The sequence below is a fragment of the Toxorhynchites rutilus genome, chromosome 1 (assembly GCF_029784135.1).
Source record: "Toxorhynchites rutilus septentrionalis strain SRP chromosome 1, ASM2978413v1, whole genome shotgun sequence".
In the NCBI taxonomy this organism is placed as follows: Eukaryota; Metazoa; Arthropoda; class Insecta; order Diptera; family Culicidae; genus Toxorhynchites; species Toxorhynchites rutilus.
In genome coordinates this window covers 92,915,586-92,943,047 of record NC_073744.1, presented here as the reverse complement: position 1 = coordinate 92,943,047, position 27,462 = coordinate 92,915,586, and the positions used below count along the sequence as shown (strand labels likewise).

Below are 27,462 nucleotides of genomic sequence, written 5' to 3'. Positions count from 1 at the left end.
GGGGATCTCATCACATTTCATTTAACAATAGTATAGTGCTTCTTAAAAACCCGGTGTATTGCTAAATTGAAATGCTTAAAGCTTTTGGTAGACAAATATGCGAGAAAACTTTGATTGCGTTTTTCTCAGTTGCTGGTTTTGGAACATGGGACAACTATGCGTAGAACGGCAGTTAAAGAGTGAAAAACTACTATTTTTACTCGCCTGTGTTTTCACAGCATATCTGATAGGGGAAGGTCGGGAAAGACGGACGGGGTGGACACTTAAGTATGATTGAAAAATTACATTTTTTTATTTAAAATTTGAACGATGTACAAACTTGCAATACAGTGTATCATGAGATTTTACACTCACTGTGTACACCTATCTGGCCGTCTGTCAAAATTGCGAATAAAAACATAAAAGTGTTCTGCAAAAAAAACATTTCAATGTAAATTTTCATCTACAGAAAATGAGGTTCTCATTGCTAACAAGTTATTTGTTGGTTATTTTTCGTTACGTGAGTGTTTTAGCATCACTTTCCTTCCATTTGATCGAATCAGCGGTAAGTTTTCTCATTTTCTTCCAGAAATATTGATGTTAAGAAATATTAATCAAGCCGGCTTAGCCGGACACTACACCGAAGGATCATATTTGATGAAAAACTTTTCTATGCGTATGGTCAAATCTCAATAACAGAATTATTGAACGTTACTTGTTTTGGGCTCTGTTTGCCTTAAACTTACTTCAATTCTGAAAGCTCTGCAGAACTTCTCAGTTAATTAGAGCGATTCTTTGAAAATGGATAAATTTGAATGCTGTTGTAAAATAATTAAATATATACAATACATACATTCATAAAGCATTTAACATTTAAAAAAAATAATAGTGAGAATAAGTAAAATTTTAAAAATTATCTGGCACCCAACTCCCATCTCTTTCAATTTCGTTACAATAATATATTGTTTTCAAAACATTCTGATGAGCCTTCAATTAGAATCACTATACTGTCGTTCTACGCATAGTTGTCCCATGTTACTTTTTGACGATTTTCACTTTTCTTCATAAAACGTTGTTGTTATGCATAATCTTACGGAAAAACACAAAAAACATATAGTTTGTTCCCAGCTTTCAAAAAACAACATCAAGCTCAATTGTCCCATGTTGATATTCTATTCATAACTGTCCCACCATGTCTTTTTTGTAAATCCATATCGAATAAATCGATTCAAGTACAAGAATTTCATGTCACACTTTCAGCAGGGCTAATGCACTCATTTCTGATTTGGAAGAACGAACTAATTTTGAAAAAATTACCGGAACACGTGTACACCTTGCTTGCGAATGTCTAATAACAATGAGATTTATATTCTGCGAAGGTGTTGCAGATCATTCATTTGTTCATAGAACTATGTTTCTATGCATAATCTTTCGGAAAAACACAACAAAATATTGTTTGTTCCCAGTATATCAAAAAACAACATCAAGTTCAATTGTCCCATGTTGACATTCTAGGCATAACAGTCCCACCATGAATTTTTAAACCAGTTATCAAGCTTGATTGATTCAGTGAGGGGATCTCATCACATTTCATTTAACAATAGTATAGTGCTTCTTAAAAACCCGGTGTATTGCTAAATTGAAATGCTTAAAGCTTTTGGTAGACAAATATGCGAGAAAACTTTGATTGCGTTTTTCTCAGTTGCTGGTTTTGGAACATGGGACAACTATGCGTAGAACGGCAGTTAAAGAGTGAAAAACTACTATTTTTACTCGCCTGTGTTTTCACAGCATATCTGATAGGGGAAGGTCGGGAAAGACGGACGGGGTGGACACTTAAGTATGATTGAAAAATTACATTTTTTTATTTAAAATTTGAACGATGTACAAACTTGCAATACAGTGTATCATGAGATTTTACACTCACTGTGTACACCTATCTGGCCGTCTGTCAAAATTGCGAATAAAAACATAAAAGTGTTCTGCAAAAAAAACATTTCAATGTAAATTTTCATCTACAGAAAATGAGGTTCTCATTGCTAACAAGTTATTTGTTGGTTATTTTTCGTTACGTGAGTGTTTTAGCATCACTTTCCTTCCATTTGATCGAATCAGCGGTAAGTTTTCTCATTTTCTTCCAGAAATATTGATGTTAAGAAATATTAATCAAGCCGGCTTAGCCGGACACTACACCGAAGGAAAAGACAAACGTTTTGTTTTGAAAACAATTTGATTATCTCTTCCTTGTTTTTTTAACATATGTCCACTAACTATGTTTTAAAGTGGTTAGACAGTTTTAATTTGATGATTCGTAAAAATCATATTTATCATGCATTTTTGGAAGAAAAGCAAATAATTTTAAATACTTTGCAAAGGTGCACAAATTACGTTACATAGCCCTACCTATGTAACAACAAGTAACGCAAGACAAACTCCATTCCCCTCATGTTATGTAACGCTAACATAATCTGTGCACAAAGTCAAAGTCGTCTTTCATAATATTTTTGATTTTCTTAAATAATGAAAATATCAATGGTAAAAAATCAGACATCTTCCCAGGTCGAAATCAAAGGTTCTTCGAATGAAATGATTGAAAGCATACTCAAATCCTCTTCATTCAAGACGACAAGTTCTTAGAATTTCGAACAATCAGAGAAGGAAAATTTATGATCGCATCGGTTGGGATTGGTCCTTTAAAACCATCTAGTGTTTAGCTGAGAGGAACAGGAGCTGGTATAAATTGATTGATGATGAGATTTGTCACAGTCTCAACAAAATGATCTCTTTCTTAGGAATTCCAAAAATACGCTCTCAAATTTAGAGAATATATATTTGACAAAATTCAACATTCACACACGTATAATTTGGATGCTGTCTGTCGTTCTACTGATACTGTTCTGGTACTGTTTCGGATCAACTCATCTATGCTGTATTCACATTAAGATGCATGTGTTGTATGTGGGTGTGTGTGCGGAACAGTATAACAGATATAATCGGGGAAACCACTCGGCTGAACATCCTACAAATTTCGCTTCATCAATTTGGATGTTTGCGGGCTTAATACATTCTGCTTTAACGGGATATCCATCGATCGCTAGGTTGTTCCACTGATCATCTAACGAATCTGCTGCATACTCAAAATGTTCCACTTCCAGCTTCGAGTATGCAGCACTAATCATGAAGAAGTATTAAACCTGCTAACTCCCTGAAAGAGAAGCTATCCGACGTTCAACTCGGTTGAAAGCACTGCGTTCAGGATCATTTGTAACAACGAAAATTGCATCAAGATTCGATTGATTAAAATGATGAATCGCCATATCTATGACCTTCTCAAAACGAAGGTCTGATCTTCTATCTATATTTATTTTGATTACTGGCTTGATAAGTCTGTGATAACGAATAATTTCGAATTCAATGAGCTCGCTATTTTTTTTTTTAAATCGATCCCATGCGTTCGAAGAACAAAACCTTCCTCAATAAACTGCAATGTACGTTGGACCACTGTATCCAACTGCTTCAGCATGACCAAAATATCCTAGCGTCTCTCTGCATCTGAGGTAACCGAATGAATTCCGATAACTTCTTTCTGCATGTGAGATAACCGATAGAATAAGCTTAAGTTTAGCAGCCACGACAAAATCATTATCTGGAAAATTAAAGCGATATTCGAGATATATGAATCAGTGCCAGCTTACTGGCATCTGTTAAGCCCATTACGACACATATTTATCATCTTGGCTCAGGAAACACACCTAATTCCGTCCCAGAATCGAAGCCAGCTGCTTTATTATATAGGGGCGAGTTCTTCGTTAGTGACCAGTGCCTTCTCGGCTTCGTTCTCACCGTACAGTTTGGGTGGCCACGTCGGTGGGTCAAGCTGCAGAAAGAGTCCTTCCACCATGACCTCGAATTTTTCCGGACATAATTCCATGTAAGTTGTTGAACCACGGATTTTCGCCAACATGGTTCGATATGCTCCACCCAAAAGATTTGCGTCCCTGTAGCAGTTTGATTTGCTCCTACGTATCTCCCATTTCAAGGCGGCTCTGGTCGCTCGGAATAACGCGCGGTGCTCCTCTCTTTCTACGTCGGTTCTTGGCCTCTGGACTTTTTTTCTGGCTTGTAGACAGAGAGCGTGGATGATGCTGAGTGCCTCGATCCACCAGTAAGCTGAGCGTCGTTTATTCGTGGGATCCATTCTTCTCGGCATCGCTGCATCGCATGCCCCCACCAATGTTCCTGTCAGCTCGTTGGCGTTCATACTAGGAGTTCTGCTGTCTATTTAAAGATTCGAAGAAAAGCTTCTTGTCAAAAGCCGTTGTCGTTCACCTCCGCTCACAGGTTCTTGTTCTTGTTCAGAAGTGTGAGGTCTAAGTTTGCGAAGGCTTTTAGTAGACTGTGCCAGAAGGCGTTGGTACATCTGCTTCCTCATTGCTCAGCCCAAGCGTTGAAGTCTCCTCCGATGATGACTGGCGTTCGGTCGATGACCTTATCTGTGAGTACGTCTAGCATCTGGTGAAACTGCTTCGCTGACCATCTCAAGGGTGCGTAGCAACTACACGTTAAGATTCTGTAACCGGTAGGTTTCATCCTATATATGTCTTCAAAACTTTTCCTCATATCCACATCACAACACAACAAACTACACTCGAAAAAATACTGCAGCGTGTCACCCCCTTGCGCCTCGATGGCAAATGGCTGCGTCGGCTTTAGCTGTCAGAGCCCGCATTTGAAGTGTTCTACACACCACTCAAAGGGCAGGGTTCTCAGCCAGAAAGCGAAGGTACAAACCCATTGTCAGAGTTGGGTTTTTCCCACTTCTCTCCAATATACTCTCGTATACTCGGCTAAAGACGATGGCTATTCTTTTCTGGCTAGAACTACGAACGGAAGTGGAAGTGCGCATCGTGTGTAGTAGATTGATGTAGGGTAGAAGTGCCTATCATCGTACCAATTATGGTAATACGAGCAATTTTTTTTATTAGTTTAGAAAACATATCTTATTTTCAAAGGCTCTAATATGATTTTTAAACATCAGAAAATGCCAAACATTGTTCTTTGTTGTAAAAATTAGTTTGAAAATAGTATGTCCCATTAATGTTTGCTTCTTAGCATTTTGCTAAGGGATAGGCAGTCAAAATAATGAGATTTCTATGTTGTGAAGTGGCTGTTTTGTTGCGAACACAGTGTAGACGCATACATTACAACCTTCTTGATGTTGCGATTCGACCAATTTATACGATTTTAGCGAAATAAATATGTATTTTTGTATTATCATAATTGGTACAATTTTACATCTATGTGCCAATTATCGCAATATCGAAAGCCAGTGTTGAAAAAATCATCTTCGCCAAGCTCAAATGCATAGATTTTCGAGCTAGGTTGCATCGAAAACCTATATATTCCAAACGAAAATCACAATGACAGTTCCAGACAACCAGTGAATATGAGAACTTTTGTTCTTCAATATGTTTTGAAGTTTTGTGTTTCCACCCAGTGTCTTTTTCATCTTGATTATTCAAGATGCCAGAATTGAATTTGCCGTTTCATCGAACTCTGGTGTTTTTGTTCTCTAAATGGCCCGGCCTGACTATTTTTTTTATTTTTGAATTTTGACTCAAAATCAATGCCAGAACGAATATTGTTTCGAATGTGGTGAATATCAATTTGTTGCTTTTGATATTCAAAGTATAAATAACAGCGAAGTTATGAACCCCACTCAATGCTGCATTCATTCATTATAGCAAATTTGTTCATGCATCAGTGATATGAACAAAATGAACTTGTTTGTTATTGTCATTGTTCGGACCCGTCTTAGAATGTGGTCATCGGGTCGGGGCTCACCCGACCTAGGTTAATCAGGTTAATCCTCGCTGGTTCTTTATCCGATTCCACCCGTCGGATATGAAGGAATAAACGGGGGTTATCACCACCACTTTCAGTAGCGGACCACAAGGAGGAACAGCAGCGAACGAAACGGTTTCTTCCGTGAACGGAAATATAAACGCACGAATGATAAATTCAAAACGCACCAAATCTATTTCCACTTCGATTTATTTTATCGCGACGAAGATTTATGGCGGCCGACGTGGTTGGCGATATAATTGTGACTGACCTATTGGATATTCATTCTATTGGTTAAAAGCTCGCTACACAAAGTAGCTTTTACGGGGGGTACTCGGAAGGAGTATTACTTCAATCGCGCGCTGCAAGTGATGCGCGCGAACATGCCGGCGGTCCTCATGAGGATTTAAAAGATCTACATAATATCATTCAAATTAACTTCCTGTCGCGCCCTTCTTGGGCACCATGTTGTACTTCATTGCTGAGGGTAGGCGACGTCACGACCCTCGGAGTTCGGCTTGGTGACAATGATTGCCCACTCGAGTCCTTCTCGAAAGGCAGCAGGCAAACACGAGACTACGGCCTCTTGTATATCCCTTGCGATGTCCTCAGGGTAACTACTCTGATCACTCCATCCGGGCCAGGGTAGACTTCCGTGATACGGCCGAGAGGCCAAGAGATCGGTGCCTTGTCGTCCTCCTTAGGATGACCATTTGTCCGACCTTCAGCTCGATCGGTGGGGCAGCACGCTGGTTGACGTTGTGTAGTTGTGAGATGTATTCCCTTCGCCAACGCTTCCAGTGCTGCTGGACGAGCTGTTGCAGCTGCCGATAGTGTTCAAGCCTATTTTGTCGGAACATCTGTGTAATCCGGATCTGGAATCGTCAGCAGCGAAGATCCGGTGAGAAAATGACCCGGAGTCAGAACATCCAGTTCGTGCGGGTCCTCGAAGAGGGGTGTCAGTGGGCGAGAGTTCATTGCCGCTTCAACCTGAACAAGAACGGTGGTCATGTCCTCGAAAGATAGCCGACGTTGTCCAAGAAGTTTCACCAATGATGACTGATGACGGATTTGACAGCGGCCATCGAAGTTTGGGGCTCTCGGTGGAATGAATTTCCACACGATTCCATTCCGAGCGGCTTCGTTGCTTATGGTGGTTGCACTTGCGGAACCATTGAGAAGATCGTAGAGCGCTCGGAGTTCGTTGTTAGCCCCCTTGAAGTTGAGGCCGTTGTCCGAGTGGATCTCGGCAGGAACCCCTCGTTTTCCAACGAAACGACGCAGTGCGGCGATGAATTTGGCTGTCGACAAATCGCCCACTAGCTCCAAGTGAACGGCTTTGGTGCAGAAGCACACGAAAACAGCGATGTAGGCCTTCTGCGCTGCAGCTTTCCGATGAACGTGTTTGAGGTAGATTGGACCACAGTAATCTACCCCAGTAGTGGAAAAAGGTCGAGCTGGAAGGGTTCGAGGACGAGGAAGCTGTCCGGGAGGTTGGGTTACTGAGGCAGGGTTGCTTCGGAAACAACGTATACAATTCCGGTAAATATAGTTTGCCAGAGACATGCCATTCAGGGGCCAATATTCCTGGCGGACTTGTGCGAGCGTCATTCGTGGGCCACCGTGAAGGGAGAGCTGATGATATGCGACTGTGACAAGACGCGAAAACGAGTGTTTGCTAGGGAGGATGATGGGGTGCCTTACGGGATACAGTTCGTTGGCGGATTCAAGAGTTTGGCACCAACGCGTAGTACACCTTGCTGATCAATAAATGGATTTAGAAGTTTCAACGGTGAGCGGACGGGGACGACACGATGATTGGATAGCTCCTTAATTTCTGTGGCGAACGCGTTCTGCTGCACCTGACGGACCAAAGCTTGTTTTGCGACTTGCAGCTCTGCGACACTGATGTGTTGGGTGTCGGGAATTTCCTTGTGACGACGTTGGCATTTCCGTGCGAAGCGAAAGCAGAGAGCTGTTACCCGAAGCAACTTCCAGTACGAGGAGATACGGTCCAGTAGTGGATGTGGTTCCAAAAGTGTTAGGGTGGTGAAAACGATCCGCTTCCGTTCTAATTGGTCTTCCGGCGGATCCTCAAACCGTGTGGGGTTTGTTCCAGAGTTGGTCCAGCAGCGACAACCAAGCAGGACCGTGAAACCAGTGTTGAAGGCTGACAAAGTCCTTCGGCAAGACTCCTCGTGACACGAGATCGGCAGGGTTCTCCGTCCCCTTGACGTGATTCCATCGATGTCCTTTCGTCCATTCCTGGATCTGTGAGACACGGTTCGCAACGTACGTCGGCCAGACATAGGATGGTGATCGCAACCAGCAAAGGACGACAGTCGAGTCGGACCAAAACCATGCTTCCGTTTCTTCCATCTTTAGCGCATGTCGAACCTTTTGGTAGAGTTTGGCTGCCAGCAACGCTCCGCCAAGTTCCAACCTTGCGACGCTGACCCTTTTCAGCGGCGCGGGACGTGATTTCGACGACAACAACTCCACCTTGATTTGCCTCGTTTGGCTCATCGTCCGAGCATAAACACACGCGCCATATGCCGCCTCCGATGCATCCGAGAAAATGTGAAATTGCACCAGATGTGGCTGTGAACAGAAAGCGAAGCGATTCACCCTCACTTCAGAGAGGAATGGAAGTTGTTCGTAGAACTGTGTCCACCGTTCCGCCAGTTCTTGTGATAGTGGCTCATCCCAGTCTCGTGTGGCCACCCAGAGCTGTTGCATTCGAATCTTGGCCCACGCTATAACTGGACCTATGAGACCAAGTGGGTCGAAAAGTCGTGCAATGACCGAATACACCTGCCGCCTAGTCCAGCAACCGATTATGCTGGAAGTCGATACGTCGATGCCAAGTACATCCGGCCCCGGTTCCCAAGTGACCCCTAGCATCTTCACCTGCTCTTCTTTGTTGAACGTCAACGTTGTTTGCGTTCCCAAGTCCTCTGCAGACACACCTTCCAGCACGCCTTTCGTACTGGAATTCCATTTGCGCAACCGAAAACCACCTTTTGGTAACAGCTGCTCAAACTCCTGCCTCAACAAAATTGCTTCTTCCTCAGAATCAGCACCACCGATGTAATCGTCTACATAGAAATCATTCACGAGCGCTGCTTTCGCTCGTGGAAACACAGCACCTTCGTCTTCCGCCAACTGATGAAGTGATCGAATGGCGAGAAAAGAAGACGGTGCCAAACCAAATGTTACCCGCTGTAGTTCGTACGTCCTGATCGGATCGGATGGGGAGAAGCCCCACCGAATGCGCTGGAATTGACAGTCGTCCGAATGTACCTTCACCTGTAGGTACATCTTCTCGATGTCCGCGACTAACGCCACCTTGTGCTTGCGGAAACGCAGGATCAGATCGATTAGGTGATCCTGGATAACTGATCCCGTCATCAGTCCGTCGTTGAGGGAATAATTATTGGTCGTCTTGGCTGATCCATCGAACACCGGCCGAATCTTTGTAGTCGTGCTCGACTCCTTGACGACCGGATGGTGTGGTAAGTAACACACGAGCTGCTCTTTGGAACTTTCCTCCGCCTCTTCGACTAATGCTATGTGCCCGTTGTTCAAATACTCTCGTATTGAGTCACTGTACCGCTCACGCAGTGCTTCATCCCGCTTAAAACGCCTCTCTAGCTGAATAAATCGCCGTAACGCCATTTCCCTTGAGTCTCCGATCATCTTGTCGAAGCCCACTCGTTTCGGAAGCCGAACCACATATCGCGTGAGAACGTGACTCTGTAATGGTTTTCGCAATCGATCTCTTCCTGTGAGAACCGTGGGGCGTCCTGAATTTCATCGATCGTCCAAAACCGCTCGATCTTCTGCTCCAACGAGTTGCCAACTACCACATGACAACTAGGAATTGGATTCATTTGACCTAGGTTCACCTTTCCTGCTACAACCCAACCGAATACTGTGTTGACGAGCAATGGAAGCCCGTTGCCTATAAGCTGGATTTGAACCCGGCCACCATTGAGCAGGAGGAACTCGTAGAAGTGTTCCAATCCGAGAAGAAGGTCGATCGTGCCACGTTTATTGAAGCCTGGGTCAGCCAACTGGAAGTCGGTTGGGAGATTCCAGTCTCCGATGGGGATAGTCGCTGATGGTTGGTCCTCAGTCACTTTCTTCATTACTAGGAATTCCATCGGTATGGAATAATCGCTAATTCGAGATGAAACCGTCGTCGTAACGGAGTGTGAAACTCGGAAAGTGGAACTGCCAATCCCAGAGATCGGTACGTTAACTTCCTTCCTATGTAACTTTAGAATCTGACACAGACGATCCGAGATAATATTCGCCTGTGACCCGCTATCCAGAAGCGCCCTAGCTAGATGTGAACGCCCATTGCAGTCCTTCACTGACACCAGAACCGTTGAAAGAAATACATGGAACTCTCGATGCTCTGTTGCGACGTTGGAAGCGAAAATAGTGGCCACCGAACTCTGCATCGTTTGTAATGAATCGTCTATGGAAACCACGTGTGTAGAATTGCTGGGTTGTGGCCGAGCCGTAGAAGGCGCCTGCGTCAGTGGACCAACAGTTGAAGTGGAAACCGACGCCCCTATTCCAGGATGTAGAAGAGAATGGTGTTTCTTACTACAAGTGTGGCAACGGAAACGCGATGTACAGTCACGGTTCAGATGACCTTGTCTCAAACAGTTGCTGCACAGCTTCTTAGAGTTGACTACTTGGAACCGTTTATCTAGTGTCATCCGCTCAAATACAGGACAGCTTGTGATATAATGTCGACCATTGCATTGCTGACACTGCATCGTAGGAGTATCAGTGGTTGCATGCACAGAAAACTTGGGTACTGATTTCTTGAAGCCGGAGTTAGTAGCAGAGGAAGATGATTGTAAATTCTCCGAGCGACGATCGACTGCTACAGCATCCAGAATCCGTGTCTGTCCTTCGAGGAACTCCATAACGTCCGCGAAAACAGGATCATTTTTCTTGACCGCACGCTCCTCCCGGTCTTTGAGCGACTCATCATCAAGCTTCGACACCAACAGCTGCATCAACATCGCTCCCCAGTCCGAAGTATTCTCTCCCAGTTGATCAAGAATCTTCGTATGTCGATCGAAACATTCAATCAAATCGTGAATACCATTTGCCGACATCTTTTTCACCTTCGGGTACTGCAAAAGCGCGTTGACATGGCGCTTCTTCTGGAGATATTTATTCGAATACCGTTTCACCAAAGCGGACCATGCGACCCCATAACTGCTTCACTCATTTGAAAGGAATCTACCACCTTAAGTACCTCACCCCTTAGAGACGCTCGAAAATGGTGGAATTTTTGGATCAGATTTAAATCCGTATTATCGTGGATAAGTGATCGAAAAGTGTCGAAGAATGGCAACCATTTGTCGTACTCCCCACTGAATTCTGGCAAGCTGATCTTGGGCAAGCGTATGCCAGAACATGAACCCACATTCTTATCTCTAGTGGGAGTAGTAGTAGTGGAAGAGGGGGTTGAGGGTGGTAGTTTGGATTTCAACCTTGCCTTTACCTTAAAATACAGCTCCTCGAACTCCGCTCGAACCTCCTCATGCGTCTCCATGTTGGTTTCATCCTCCTCCATTTCCTCGATTTCACCTTGTACGTTTTTAAACTCGCTCCACTTCTCATCCAGTTTTCCTATCCGTGCTTGCAGTTGGTGGAAATCGGTGTCAGCGTTGTAATTTTCAACGAACTTTTCGGTTCGGTGTATAAATCCGATGACGGACTCCCGGAGTTGCAGCTTCGCCTTTGCCTTCTTCCCCATGATGCCGATGTTGATGGAAGTCGGTCGAAGAACAACAACTGCGAAACAAGGAAACACGAGCAATCACCCACGGAATAAAATGTATGATGATTGGAAAGAGGCTCACCCGCGAGCCTATGAAAATAGGCCTTGTATATTTCCAAACCTCCTTACAGGAACAATAATCCAGAAGCGTTGCTCGACCAATGCTTTCCAGGTGTACGCGACACCGATGATGGGAGCCGATGAAGTCACAATCACAGCGATATCTTGTGAATCAGCAATCCAGCAAACGCAGAGTAGTAAAATTCACGGTGCAACAATCAACCAGTCCTCTCGTGTTCGCGTGTAATTCGTTCAAGCAAGCTAGTACCGGATGGTATATCCACTGATCCAAATAATCATCTCAATCCGTCGTGAAACAAATCAAATCTCTAAGTCGCAGTAGTTTCCGTCGTATATAATCCCGCCGTACCCGAGTTGAAATGCGCAGCAGGAACCAAAAGAAGAAAGATCCGGTAGATCTACCAAAATCAGCATAAATTATTGGACAGGTACTCACCGTTTGAGCCTGTACAATAGGCCTTGTATGCTGATGTTTTATGTTCCAATTGCTAGTCCACTTCAATGACCGATGGTAAGGACCCTTATCCTATAGCTGACTGATTGTTCTTGTTCACAATAGAAGGCACAATAGCTGCTTTGAACGCTCATGAAGAAAGGCGTACCGCCGTGAAGAATGCCGTAGAGAATAGCGACTGACGGAGATCAAAATGGCATATCCGATGACCCTTTGACCTCAGGAGAAATCCTGGTCACGGCACCAATGTTCGGACCCGTCTTAGAATGTGGTCATCGGGTCGGGGCTCACCCGACCTATTTCCCTTTTTCCTGGTGAACACGATCCAAAAGAGGCAAGCAGCAGGTTAATCCTCGCTGGTTCTTTATCCGATTCCACCCGTCGGATATGAAGGAATAAACGGGGGTTATCACCACCACTTTCAGTAGCGGACCACAAGGAGGAACAGCAGCGAACGAAACGGTTTCTTCCGTGAACGGAAATATAAACGCACGAATGATAAATTCAAAACGCACCAAATCTATTTCCACTTCGATTTATTTTATCGCGACGAAGATTTATGGCGACCGACGTGGTTGGCGATATAATTGTGACTGACCTATTGGATATTCATTCTATTGGTTAAAAGCTCGCTACACAAAGTAGCTTTTACGGGGGGTACTCGGAAGGAGTATTACTTCAATTGCGCGCTGCAAGTGATGCGCGCGAACAGTCATCTATATAATGAGGGCAGTGTGTTTCAAGCTGGAGGAAGTAATTTACACTGAAATAAAATCATATTCGTTACTCGTGGATATTTGTTGATATTCTAAGACACTGTCGAAAGCTGCCTTATTCCTATTATGGTTGTATGTTGTTATGTTATTGTTGTTATGTTATTCTGGTTGTACCTCACGTTTTCACGCTGTGCAATTGCATATCATAGGGCGCTTTTAAACGCTCAGTAGTGTTGTGAAATTGCTCTATGAGTGTCCGACCGATGCATATTTGTTTGATCCACTCTATTTAAAATTATATCTTAGGTGAATGTGATCATATCCTTTGTTCAGTTCCTGAAGAGAAGCGAAAACTGCATCACAACACTCACTTCTTTGTGATTCTCCCGTCAGCTTGCAGGGGGCCTAGCAACGAGGAGCAGGCAGTTATTCTCCAACCAGAAAGCACATAAAAACAGTATAATCTAGAGATGAAACTGATATTCGGTATCCTTCCTATCCGGTCAATATTTGGTATCCGGCCGAATACCAGATATATAATAAAAACAATAAACGTATTGTAATAATTTCTTATTAACAGAAGATAATTCATAACCGAAACTCGTAATGCTTGTTAATTCTTTTTTGATTTGTAGTTAATTAAGTGCACCCTCTCTCAAATTATAATCCCGGAAGTTCTGATTTCTTTTAAATTTTGAATACAAATAATGTATTGATGTTCTTTGCATACTGAAATTATGTGGAACAAAATCTGTCTGGAAGGCCATGATTATCGTAAGAGGAAGTCAATTAAGAGAATCGATCAAAGCAAAAGCAAAAATCGTCTTGTATAGAATTTATTGGAATTTTCAAAACTGCCTTCTGATTTCGAAACAATCGCATTATTGAAGAATTCAAAAATTCATTAGAAAAAGAGAAATTTTTCATTCTATCAAGACTTTTTCCTGTAGTAAAATGACCTACAGGAACGTTCTTGGAATCAAATGAAATCTGATTGATACGGTTAATTGGATTTACTACTGACTTGGTTAATAAAACACTGTGTTAACCTTCAAAATCGATTTTTTTTTCTTTCCAGTATTGATATCCACTACACCTGCAATCTACACACAAAAAGTATTTATCTTCATGTGTTGGTTTTTCACAAAGTTAACACAGCGTTTCTAAAATCACTTGAAAATTTCAACTTTGCGCTCCGTTCCCATATTTTTGTCGAGTCGAATCAACGACATAGTATTGCATACTAGGAATAAGATTTAAATGCATAGTTTTATTTAAAAATAATTATTGAAGTATTATTCGAATCCTTTCAATACTTTTGACACCGACTATTACCATAATAGGTATAAAAAAAATTGTTAGAAATCGACACTCTGGGACTTAGTTTTTTTTTCAGAATACGAGACGAAACGTATGGTTTTATGCAACATATTAGCTTATTCGAACTTCATTTATTAGTGTTGCAGACGTTAAAAATTGAGTTTTTTTGGAAACTAAAAAATCACCGGAAATCGGGGTTTTCAAAAAAAATAAATTATGCCAAATGTCTTAAAATTGCATGACACGAGATTTACAGTTAACTCAAAGAAAAACAGTCAAAAATCTACTTTTCAGAAGTTTTCTATCGGTCGCAGCTGGGGAATGTTGGGAAGGTTGGCGGGCTTCGCGACAATGTTTGTCTCCACCCGATCCAATGAGCTGATCCCAGTTTCGGCACAAAAACCACATCAACCTCGCAACTTCCGGCAAGCACATCGTACTGTATATCTCCCCGTTCACCATATGACTCGAAAGAAGAGCGGCTCGGACATTCTCTCCTCGGCTGTCAGAGAAGGACCTTCTTCGAGAACTTGATGTGGATGATATATTCGACGTCACCGCTTATCTGGGAAACGTAAAGAACCCGGTCCCATGCCATTCGATGAATTCTAGCATCAAGTACATCATTATGAGCTTTCATTATGAGCACGAAAAGAAGTTTTTCACCAGTGAAAAAGAAGTTTTCCACTTCTTTCACCGGAAAGAAGCGGCAGGGAGAGAATGTTGGAAATACCAGATCGGCTATATCTGGCGGACACAAAGTGCCTCAGGATGTCCGACTCCTTCGCTGTGGGGTGGAGCTGGCAATATGAAAAATCATCAAGTTGCTTGACAGTGCTGCTGTAGCGAATCAACAGCCTTCAATCATTTTGCTTGTAGGCTTAATAAACGTAACATTTAAGGAAAATTTGTTCCATTAATTTATCTTTTGTGGTTTTTCTTCATCGCCATCAGAAAGAAATAAGTCCATTTTTTTAATGCATATGTTGACACTAAAATCGATGAAAAAAGATTGTAGTTTTCGAGCATTCCATTTGGTAATTTGAAGAAAATGGTAGAATTTGAATTGTGCTTGCCAGGCTTAAAAAATGACTGAGCGAGTGGGTTTCAGGAGTAAACAAAATCTAAACCACCGAAAATCACAACTGAGTGCCGATACTTAGAAAGAAATAATACAGATCAGGTTTAATTGAAAGGACACATGTTAAGAGTTTCACGAATAAATCAGACTCGCTACACTATGGTTTATGTTCACATAACGTATATACATAACTTTTTGTTTTTTGTGTCCCGCGTTAGACCTCTGACCATCTGGTCACTTTACCTTATACCCTGTTGATGCTGTGCATGACTTGCGTAAGAAAACATGGTTATTGATCTATCTCTCCGATTGAAAAGCGATAACATTCTTGAAACAAGGTAACAATCATAACGGGTGAGTCGTGGGTCTAATAGGTCTCCTACGACTAAATGAAAACACATTTGATTTTTTTTTTCCAAAATATATATTTTTGTTAAGGCTCATAAGAGTTTGCCTGACACGGCCGGGAGTACAATATTCTGACAATATTTCTTATTAACTATGTTAGTAATTTGTAACCGATTACTCGCGGTTGGCTCGATGTTAGTATTACAGTTTATTGTCATAATCGGGGTGTTTGTAGTCTCCAATGCTCTGTACGTGTGCCTGACACGGGATACTTCCTATTGGGATGCAGCTGACCATTAATCAGCAACGCCCCCCTAGTCTGTACCCCATATCTAGCGTGGTGCGTGTTCTCGACTCGAGGAGTCCAGGATACAATAGTCACTAGCCGGCTCAATAATCAGCTCGTGTAGAGTTGTCATGAGCGGAACAATCCTCAGCACATGGTGAATGATCAGTGGGCTGCACAACCTTCGACCCGTGTTGTTTGTATCTGTAAAGAGTATGTGTATGTATTGCCGCGACTTAGTAAAAGTTTATCGATCGGATAGGAGGGATATGATACAGGGATACAACAAAGGGAACATCATTAAACGATGACATCAGCGTTTCTGAGGAGTAGGTATAGATGAAGCAGAAGATCAGGATCATGGCTACCTTAGATATCCCGGACGAGGATATCCGATTGTCTGCCTTGTGCCCTAAATGCTCTGAGAAGCTGAGAGTGGGCAGCATGGAACTGGATACACGACCAGACAACATGTTCGATGTCGTGGTAGCCATTGCCACAATCACATATCCCAATGCGATAAAGATGCGCCTTTAGGTTGTAGTGATTGGACATAAGTTGAGATATCACGCGAATGAAATCACGACCTACATTCAATCCCTTGAACCATGCACTCGTCGAGACCTTAGGGATAATCGTGTGCAACGTAGATGGATCGGATCGTAGATGATCAGGGATTCCATGGATTTTTTGTCTCATGGACAGATAAAAAGTGACAGAGGAATTGAAAAAGTATGGGAAGAAAACTTGGTTAGAGATGTCCGATGAATGTTGCACTTCATGGGTAAGGTACTCATTGTATAAAGACATAAAACTTGACTGAGGAGTCAGTTGGAGTAGATTTTCGAAGTTATCAATCACCAATGGATTCATGATCTTGCAACGGATGAGAAGTCTGTAGGATAATTCTGTGAACCGAAGAGTAAGCGGGGGTACTTCTGCCAAGACTTCGAGACTCATCGTATGTGTCGAATGCAAACACCCCATGGATATACGCAGGCAACTATATTGTATCCTCTCCAGCTTGAGAATATGAATCCTGGCAGCTGGTCGGAAGCAAAAACTGCCATATTCTAAGACTGATAATATCGTTGTTTTGTACAACTGAATGAGGTCTCCTGGATGGGCACTCCACCATGTTCCGGTTATTGTTTGGAGAAAATGGATTCTTTGCTGGTATTTCTGTTTCAAATACGCAATGCTCGATACCCAGCTTGAGGGCCCACGTGAACAGATTGTTCAGGGTATCTTGCAACGACTTTTGGAGAACGACGGGATTATTACCCGTGATGGAAATAACTCCATCGTCCGCAAGTTGTCTCAGCGTGCAGTTTCTAGTTAGACATTCATCCATATCATTGACGTAAAAACTATACAGGAGGGGGCTTATGCAGGAGCCTTGCGGTAGGCCCATAAAACTGTAACGAGAAGATTTCTAGCTGCCATGAGAGAAAATCATGTGCTTTTCTGACAGTAAATTGTACAAGAAATTATTCAGAATTGGTGACTGGGAGAATTAGTTCACGATTATAAAGCTTCTCTGAGAGAATTCCCATTTGATAGCCAGGAAAATAGAAGTCATTTGTTCTTTACGAGCAAATGCAATTTGAATTTCAGAAGATAGCAGCGCGAGACAATCATTCGTCCCTTTACCCCGACGGAAGCCAAATTTTGTATCTGACAGCAAATTGTTCGTTTCGACTCACTTGTCCAAACGAAGTAGAATCATTTTCTCTAACAATTTACGAATACAGGATAACATTGCAATCGATCTATACGAGTTGTGATCGCAAGCCGGGTTTTCGTATGACTATCACTCTCACTTGTCTCCAGTCATACGGGACAATATTTAGCTTCAGATACTTGTTGAACAAGTTTAGCATACGCTGTTTTTCCAAGTCGAGAAGATTCTTCAACAAGCTGAATTCAATATTGTCCGACCCCGGAGCTAAATTGTTACACGAGAGAAGTGTAATTGAGAATTCCACCATCGAAGAATTCTCATAATCGCTTTGAAGCGGTATATCGCGTACGATGTGTTGTGCAGGGACGGAAACGGGGCAAACCTCCTTGCAAATTTTAAAATCCAACGGTCAGAGTATTCCTCACTTTCGTTTGTATGGTTCCATCCACGCATTCTTCTAGCCGTATTCCAAAGAGTGCTCATAGCGGTCTCCATTGACAAACCATTGATGAATATATAGTTATGGGATGAGTTACCACTCAGTCAGCACATAGCAACACCAAGCACCAAGTCAGCACCAAGCAGCGCACCACGCCACCCAGTCAATACGCACGATCAGCACAATGCAGCACCACGCTACCCAGCCGCCACGTGATTGCACGATCAGCAATCACAACCAATAAATAGGACCCTCTCTTGTGTTTTTAGCAGTTTAGTAGTTAAGTTCAGTTCCGTATTAATTCTATGTAATAAATTTAATGTGTTAAATAAATCCCTTTTTTAAAACGTACTCACCGTGAGTTTGTACTTAATTGGCGCAGTCGGTAAGCCAAGAGAAAGTGACAACAGTGGTAGTTTTTTTTTTATCTTCGCTTATTTTTCGTCGGCCTATTTCCGCCACTTTAGTGCCAATCACCGACATCAGGGAGGCGACTCCACCTGTTCCTACCTATCAGACTCAACAACTCATGAGCCGGGCCAACTTCTTTTACTTCCGCTCCGAAGGAAGACGTAACCAGAGATTTTTCGCCTCAGAAAATCCCAACGACGCCAGCTGGGATTGAACCCAGGCCGATCGGATTGTGAGGCTGTTACGCTAACCATACAACCACTGGCGCCGTCAACAGTGGTAGTTATACGAAGCGAAAAGTACAACAAAGTGATTCCGCGTTAAGTGCGTCCCTAGCTGAAGGCAGCAGCCGCTAGTAAGATTCGAGGATCCCCCGCCGTCGCTTGAAGAGCTCTTGGTCCAACCCACGACAGCAGTAAGTAACAGCACTTTTTTTCATTATTTAGTTTACTTTTGCTACTTTTTGGAGCAAGCGCACTATCAGATAGACGCTGTTCCGTGAGAAATACGCACTACCAGATAGACGTTATTCTCATCTGATCCCAACGCACTACCAGATAGACATTGCCTCAGAAAAATTTTAAATTCCATTTATGAGCCAAACACTAGCAGAAGTCCTGTTCGCGAATCGACTGATTAACAGCGACGACGAACACAGCGACAGCAGTCAAAACTCTTGTGAATCGGAAGAATATTCACACGTTCCAATCAAAAACTTGGATATCCATTTTAATCCTTCACTAGAAGAAACAAAAATGACGGAACAAAATAGCGGTGAGTTTAGCTTAATGCAGCAGCTGACCACCCAGATAAATATGCTTGCGCAGTCCATATCCCTAATGAATTCAAAACAAACGCAGTACGACAATATGTTAGCTGCGATAAATTCAAAGCTGGATACTAATAACGCGGGGCCAAACACTACCCAGCACAACATTCCTCAACAAATCCCGGTGCAACCAATGGACCTATTTCGGATACCAGACCCGATAAAGTCCATCCCAACTTACGATGGCAACAGAAAACAATTGAATAGTTGGCTCACCACAGCCGAAAACACTTTGGGGATATTTTACCCAATGGTAAATGGCCAAGTGTACTCAATTTACCTCCAAGCAGTAATAAATAAAATAGAGGGTAAAGCGAAAGACATTTTATGTCTCGCAGGGAGCCCTACAAACTTTGACGAGATAAAAGAAATTTTAATTAACGCAATTGGGGACAGACAGGAACTGTCCACATACAAAAGTCAATTATGGCAAAACAGAATGCGGGACGAGTGTTCACAAATACTACCAAAAACCCAAAACTATAATACAGAACATAAAAACACTATCGAAACAAAACGAAAAATATCGCACTCACTGGGAAGCGATAAATGATTTCATAGAGGAGGATGTACTAGCAGCCTTCATCGCAGGCCTCCGCGAACCATAGAGGACGCCTACGCGTTTCTATGCAAATTTAAAAGTAAAGAAATAACAGCAAATAACATGAACCCGACGAATAACACGAATAGCAGGAAATTTAAAAACGAGAAACCTCCGAATAATTTCAACAACTTTAAAGAAGAAAAGAAAATTATAATTTCACAACCTTCCCCCCAACCCATGTAGGTTGACCCGTCATTAAGAAGTAGGTTGACCCTCAACAAAAAACTGTTACATAACAACGAAATCTTAAATCACCCAGAAACCCAATCAGATCAATCAGACCAATCGGACCAAGAAGAAGAAGAAAACGAAATAAATTTTTGGGAAGTTCCACAAACCAAATCCAAAACTTGAAATACCTCCCGTACCTTGAAAGTACAAATAATAAAACAAAACCAACAGTCAAGCTTCTCTTAGATACAGGAGCGAATAAAAACATAATTAAACCAGGATTGATCAAAGACACAATAGAAACAAAAAGCACAAGTGTCAAAAATATAACCGGAACCCGCACCATTAACCGCAAAGGCAAAATCAACTTTTTGGGATTTGATATACCCAAACAAACATATTACGAAGTAGAGTTCCACAAATTCTTTGATGGTATTATAGTATCAGAATTTTTTGCTGAAACGAATACCATCATCGACTACCAAAAAGAAACTGTCACAATAGCAGGTCACAAAATGCCCTATAACAAATTTTATCCGGAGAAAAAAAATTTCAACCACATAGTGACATTACCAAGCGACAGAAATGGCGATTGGTTTGTCACAAAACTAACAAAACTTTGCCAAAACATCCTATTCGAACCAGGCCTCTACAAATCACATAATAAACACACATCGTTCCTTGTGGGAACAAACCATTCAAGCAAACCCAAAATACCACTTGATAAAATTTATATTAGAGTCAACAACTTTGAAACACGCGACTTTTTCTCGCCAGAGATAAAACATAAAACTAAATGCACAAGTGAACTGGAGAACTTAATCCGCACCGATCATCTCTCCCGCTTAGAGAAAGATGAATTATTAAAATTACTAACAGATCACCATCAAGTAATACTAAACGATAACGAAAAACTTACAGCAACAACTAAAGTGAAACACAAAATCATATTGTCTGACGAGAAACCAATTTATACAAAAACTTACCGCTACCCACACGCCCACAAAGAAACAGTTAAAGAACAGATCCAAGACTTGCTCAACAATGGGGTAATAACTCACTCTGATTCACCGTGGAACGCTTCAATATGGATCGTACCTAAAAATTCGACGCTTCAGGGAAGAAAAAGTTTCGTGTAGTCATAGACTATAGGAAAATTAATGAAATTACAATTGACGATAGATACCCAATACCTCAGATCAAGGATATACTTGACAATTTAGGACACTCACAATATTTCACCACGATCGACCTCAAATCTGGCTTTCACCAGATTGAGATGGATGAAAACTCAAGGCATAAAACTGCATTCAGTACTGACCTTGGCCACTATGAGTTTTTACGAATGCCGTTCGGGTTAAAAAACGCACCGGCGACGTTCCAAAGAGCCATGAATTCCATCTTAGGACAACTAATTGGCAAAACATGCTACGTCTATTTGGATGACGTAATTGTTTTTGGAAGATGTTTGAAAAACCACTTGAAAATTTTAGAGAAAGTATTAGAGAAATTAAAAAACGCGAATTTAAAAATACAACTGGATAAATGCGAATTCCTCAAGCGGAATTGCGAATTTCTCGGACACATAATTACCCCCGAGGGTATCAAACCCAACCCAGATAAGATCAGAGAGATACAAAACTGGAAAATACCCACTTCGGAAAAGCAAATTAAACAATTCCTAGGGCTTTTAGGTTACTATAGGAAGTTCATAAGAGACTACGCGTATTTAACGAAGCCTATGACAAAATACTTAAAAAAAGAAACAGACTTTAAAGCTAACGAGCCTCAATTCCTAGACGCTTTCGAGAAATGTAAGAAAATCCTTATAGCAGACCCCATACTTAGGTACCCGAACTTCTCAGAACCCTTCATCTTAACGACAGACGCATCTAATTATGCATTAGGAGCTGTACTGTCTCAAGTTCACGAAACCAAAGATCACCCTGTAGCCTTTGCATCCCGCACACTGAACAAACATGAAATTAATTATTCTACAACAGAAAAGGAAGCCCTCGCAATAATGTGGGCTGTAGAAAAATTTAAACCATATTTTACGGAAATAAGTTTACCCTTATTACTGACCATAAACCATTAACCTTTATTAAAAATTCAACAAAAAACCAGAAAATCATCCGCTGACGATTAGAACTGGAAAACTACGACTATAATTTCACTTCACAGAAAAGCCCATAAATAACTTTAGAAATCAACTAATATTTCGAGAAACTAGCTTCAATACAGACATTTCCGAACACATTTTTCCAAACTTCAGAAGAACGACAATCTGTAGCAACTCCTTTGATCATCAAATTATCACAGATGCAATAAAACAGTATCATAACAAACAGCCATCCAAGCCCCAGAAAACCTAATACAAATAATACAATACGTTTACAAAGACCACTTTTCAAATTCCAACTCCCACTTCGTTATGACCCAAAACATAGTAGAAGACGTAACTATGGAATAGAGACAAGACCAAATCATAAAAAAAGAACATGAGCGTGCTCATCGCGGCATACAAGAAGTAGAAAACCAAATAAAACGTTCATTCTTCTTTCCTAAAATGATTAAGAAAATTCGAAAGTTCATAAATTCATGCACTATCTGTGCACAACACAAATATGAAAGAAGACCATACAATATAAAAATTTCACCAAGACCCATAGAAACTGCCCCTTTCAATAGGGTACACATGAACATTTTTGGTATAGATAAACATAATTATTTAACTTTGATATGCGCCTTTTCTAAACACCTCTACATAATTGAATTCTCAACAAGAAACGTTTTAGACATACAAAATGCTTTATCCCAATACTTCCTACATTTCGGCACACCTAAGATGCTGATCTGTGACCACGAAGCTTCATTTACAAGCATACAACTCAAAAGTTTCCTCTGCGAACTCGGAATTCAAATAGAATTCGCTTCATCATCTGAATCAAACGGACAGATCGAAAAAACACATAGCACCATCATCGAGATGTTCAATACCAACAAACACAAGTTCCCAGAATTAAACTCCCCCGATATCATAGCACTTATCACTGCCCTATACAACGAAACGGTACACTCAGCAACTTCATTCAAACCGAATGAAATTATATTCAACCAAAGAAACATCGTACAACCATGTGACGTAGCGCAAGCTGCCCAAAACATATTCTTAAAAGTCCAAAACAAATTAGACAAAACCAGGACCAACATGACGAAATACAATGACACTAAAGAACCACCCCAGAAATTAAAGTAAATGACGACATCTATTTGAAAAAAGCGACTAGAAAAAAACTTGACCCTCGATTTACCGAAGCCAAATGTCTAGCAAACAATGACCGAACAATTACTATCAAAAGAAACGTGTAAAGAAATAAAAATAAGATTAAGCGTTTCAGAAATATTAAATGAAATCACTAACATAATCATTCTCATTCTAGGAATCATCAAACCAGAAAAAAATTAAACAAGAACATCATAGCAAAACCAGACCTATAAAAGGTAGACCAATACACTAACCAATTTACTTTCTTTTTAGTTCCAAACAACCCGAATCACCAACCAGGACAGATGAAAAAAAAAGAAACAATGCCAAACAAGAAGGTATTCGAAAACAATCCAAAATTGATTTCGGAAATCTCACAAAAACAAAACAGAAACAAAACGAAATCTTTTATTCCTTCTCAACATTTTTGACTAATTCTATTTAATGGATTATGACCATTACACAAACTATAGCACAAGAAGTTAGTTAGATAAACATTTTCCTTCACTTTCAGATGCAAATAATTCACATAGTAATAATCCTTATGACCATAGGGATAACCTACCAGGACCTAGGACTCATAAACCTAAATGACAACCCAATATTAATGATAAAAATAAGTAAATGTAAAATCCAGACAGGGACCATGAAAATTATCCATCCTATTAACTTGCCTGACTTAGAACTCACAATCCAGACGTTAACCAACATAGCCTATAAGAAAACCTCAGAAAATAACTCTCTAAAAGATATGGTAAAACACAAAATTAGGGACGTGTATAGCAATTTCTATCAGATTAGGCCACAAATAAAACACAGAACCAGGAGATAGGACGTAATTGGAAGCACATGGAAATGAATCGCCGGCAACCCGGACGCCCAGGACTTAAGAATAATCAACACAACATTAAATCAACTTATAGACGAAAACAACAAGCAATACACGGTCAACGAGCAATTGGGTCAAAGGATTCAACAAATAACTAACACGGTAAATAAAATTGCAGAGAACTACCACACCAACAAATTAGCTCTCAGCGAATTAGATACAATTATCCTGATCTTGAACGCAGACATAATTAATAAAATCCTACTAGATATCCAGGATGCAATATTACTGTCAAAAACAGCCACAACCAACAGTAAAATACTATCAATAAAAGAAATCAACATTATCAAGCAGATACTTCAAAACCAAGGAGTCACCGTAGAGCTTCCAGACGAAGCGCTCACATACATTACACCAAAAATAGTAACTAGTAAAGATACACTTCTGTATATCCTACACGTACCACAACTACAAGAAAGAGAATTGGAATCGGATTTAATTCGGATCTTCGCCCTGAATAACAACAACTCAGTTATCAAGAACCACCCGCTTTATCTGATCAAACATGGGAAAGAGCTTTTCACCACTATACAAACCAGATGACTACATCCAACGAAGCACTTTCATCGAAAAATTCAAAGACGAATGCATCTCACCCCTTATTAACGGGAAGCAGTACTCTTAACAAACGCCAAGAATGATGAACTAAATTCCAACTGTGGTCCAGATGACAGACAACTGAGAGGAAACTTCTTAATATCCTTCTCAAATTGCACAATAACATTTATGAACCAACAATTTACATCGAAAGAATTTTTCGAGGAGCCACAATCCATACAAAACGCACTACATAACCTTATCATAAATTATCAACTATCAGATGACCACGACATCGGGAAAATCGATAATAGGACTTTGCTAAACCGAAAACAAATTCAACACGTTTATTTGAAACAATTCAACAACGAAGTTTGGAGATGGAGTCTATTCGGAGGACTATCAATAACCTCAACAATGCTGATAATCCTAATTGCCTTCATAGTTCTTTCTTATAGACGTTCGGTTGATCATAGAAATTCGAGACTACACCATAAAAAAATCCTGCAAATTAAGAAAACCGAAAACTAATTTGAAACCGGAAAACCCATGCTCAAGTGCCGAGGACAACACTTCTTTACCCCCCGGAGGAGTTATGGGCTGAGTTACCACTCAGTCAGCACATAGCAACACCAAGCACCAAGTCAGCACCAAGCAGCGCACCACGCCACCCAGTCAATACGCACGATCAGCACAATGCAGCACCACGCTACCCAGCCGCCACGTGATTGCACGATCAGCAATCACAACCAATAAATAGGACCCTCTCTTGTGTTTTTAGCAGTTTAGTAGTTAAGTTCAGTTCCGTATTAATTCTATGTAATAAATTTAATGTGTTAAATAAAATGTGTCCCTTTTTTAAAACGTACTCACCGTGAGTTAGTACTTAATTATACATGCACGCTTTTTTGCTTTAATCAAACCTTTTAGTTTGGCTTCTAGAGCTTAGTACATTTTTCTTTCAAAAATGTTCTCAAAGTCGGAAGCAAACATAATACTATACTTTTAAGATGGTCATTTATATATAAAGCATTCAAAATGTTGTCCACCAGGTCAGAAAGCGCAAGCAAGCCAGATTGTGGCTGTTGCCTCGACCGCGAAAGTGGAACAGACATGTTGGGTGCTGCTTCGGGAAGTGCTGAGAACCCCTGGTGCGTAGAAGAAACCAGGAGGTACTTGCTTCGGTCTATTCTCAGCACGTTCGATTGGAGGTTTCATTCCAACTTGGGAAGTTTCGGTCTTCCTTCTGGGAACGCTTGATTTTGTCCCCTCGTTGTTTGTACACCGAGCATTGAATAAGATCATGATGAGTCCCGCCGCAATGAAGACACTTGCGCTCTTTCGCGCAAGAATTCTCATCATGGCTCTCTCTACAATCTGCGCAACAATAGGAGGCCGTGTGACCGAGTTGCATTTCATTACCCGGGGTACAAACAACCGGTAAACGAAGTGCCCCTATTGCAACGTAGTTTGGAAGGGCGGAACCCTCAAAAGTCACACGAAAAGAGTTTGTCAGATTGAGAACTTTTTTGTCATTTTTATGTGACACAGATTTCAGTCGATCGCATGCAAGAATCGTGACAGTTTTGATTGAGGAGTTCTTGAAGAGACCGACACCATCGACTATCTCTTTTCGGTTCAAACCCTTTTCATGTATAACACCGTCTATTTCAACGTCGCATCAGGGTACGTAAACGCGATACTCAATCGCAAACATAACGCGCACTCCGTCACAGCTATTTTTGCATCCGTTGCAACAGCCGTCGCCGTTGTTCACTCTTCACAGTCAGGCTTTGTCAGCATCTAGGTCGGCATTTGTGTGATTGCACTGTTCGCGGCATTCCAGATCATCTCGTCGCGACACTTCTCCTTCACAATATTCCCGACCTGAAGTGCAGGCAGCCTCTCGCGTCTTGCGGTGAACCTGGGACAAACAAAAACGGCCTGCTCCGGTGTTTCCTCCATACCTCAATACTTCGTTCAGAGGGGTGCCCCAACCGATGTAGATACTGCCTGAAGCAGCCATGTCCAGACAGGAACTGCGTCAAGTAAAAATTAACCTCACTGTGATTCTTGTTCAACCAGGTCGATAGTACCGGTATCAGCCTGTACGTCCATCTGCCGTAACCCATTCCTGCTGCTAAATATTAGTCCATCAGCTCCGCTCTCATCTTTTTCCGGATACCTTTGGGTACCCTGCGTGTGTAGCACTCGCTGTCTCCTGCCAGAGTACCATCTTCCCGCATAAATAGTCCACGTGCTGGTCTTCGATCATAACTCCGAGATGTTTCACTGTCCGCCTCGAAACGATTATATGTTCTCCAACCAAGACTTCTGCCAGCAGCACTGCTTTGCGATTGCTCACTAACAGCACCTCGGTTTCGTGATGTGTCATCTAGAACTTTACACTGTCCATCAAGCTACCGATAGTGTTTACTGCCTAAGTCGCCAACATTTCTACATCCTGAAGCGTATCGCCGATAACCGTTGTTACGATGTCATCCGCGAAGCCCCCTATCTCCACACCTTTGGGTAGCTTCAGCGTTAGCACACCGTCGTATATCGTGTTCCAAAGCGTTGGACCAAGGATGGAACCTTGTGGAACTTCCCGCCGAGGTGTTCTTTAGTATCTGTCCCCTCTCTGTGTCATATACCTGGATCCGATTCTGGAAATAACTCCTCAGTATCCTGTATAGGTAGCCAGGGACC

General features: G+C 41.6%; 2 protein-coding genes across 2 annotated transcripts; both read right to left on the bottom strand.

Moving 5' to 3' along the window:
• Positions 1–7,917: 7,917 nt before the first annotated feature.
• Positions 7,918–9,522, bottom strand: LOC129761192 (uncharacterized). The gene has a single exon (XM_055758906.1). The coding sequence runs from the start codon at positions 9,520–9,522 to the stop codon at positions 7,918–7,920; it is 1,605 nt and encodes a 534-aa protein (XP_055614881.1).
• On the bottom strand, positions 9,519–11,611 carry LOC129761191 (uncharacterized). Its single transcript, XM_055758905.1, has 2 exons — positions 11,279–11,611; positions 9,519–11,012 (listed from the first exon to the last, which is right to left on the bottom strand). Exons 1-2 carry the CDS (start codon positions 11,609–11,611, stop codon positions 9,519–9,521), a joined length of 1,827 nt encoding a protein of 608 aa, XP_055614880.1.
• Between the last annotated feature and the right edge of the window lie 15,851 nt (positions 11,612–27,462).

Coding starts and splice junctions, on each gene's coding strand:
- LOC129761192 (XM_055758906.1), bottom strand. CDS start 9,522: ATGATCGGAGACTCAAGGGAAATGGCGTTACGGCGATTTATTCAGCTA.
- LOC129761191 (XM_055758905.1), bottom strand. CDS start 11,611: ATGGGGAAGAAGGCAAAGGCGAAGCTGCAACTCCGGGAGTCCGTCATC. Junction 11,013..11,278: donor CTCCCACTAGAGATAAGAAT/GTGGGTTCATGT, acceptor AAATATCTCCAG/AAGAAGCGCCATGTCAACGC.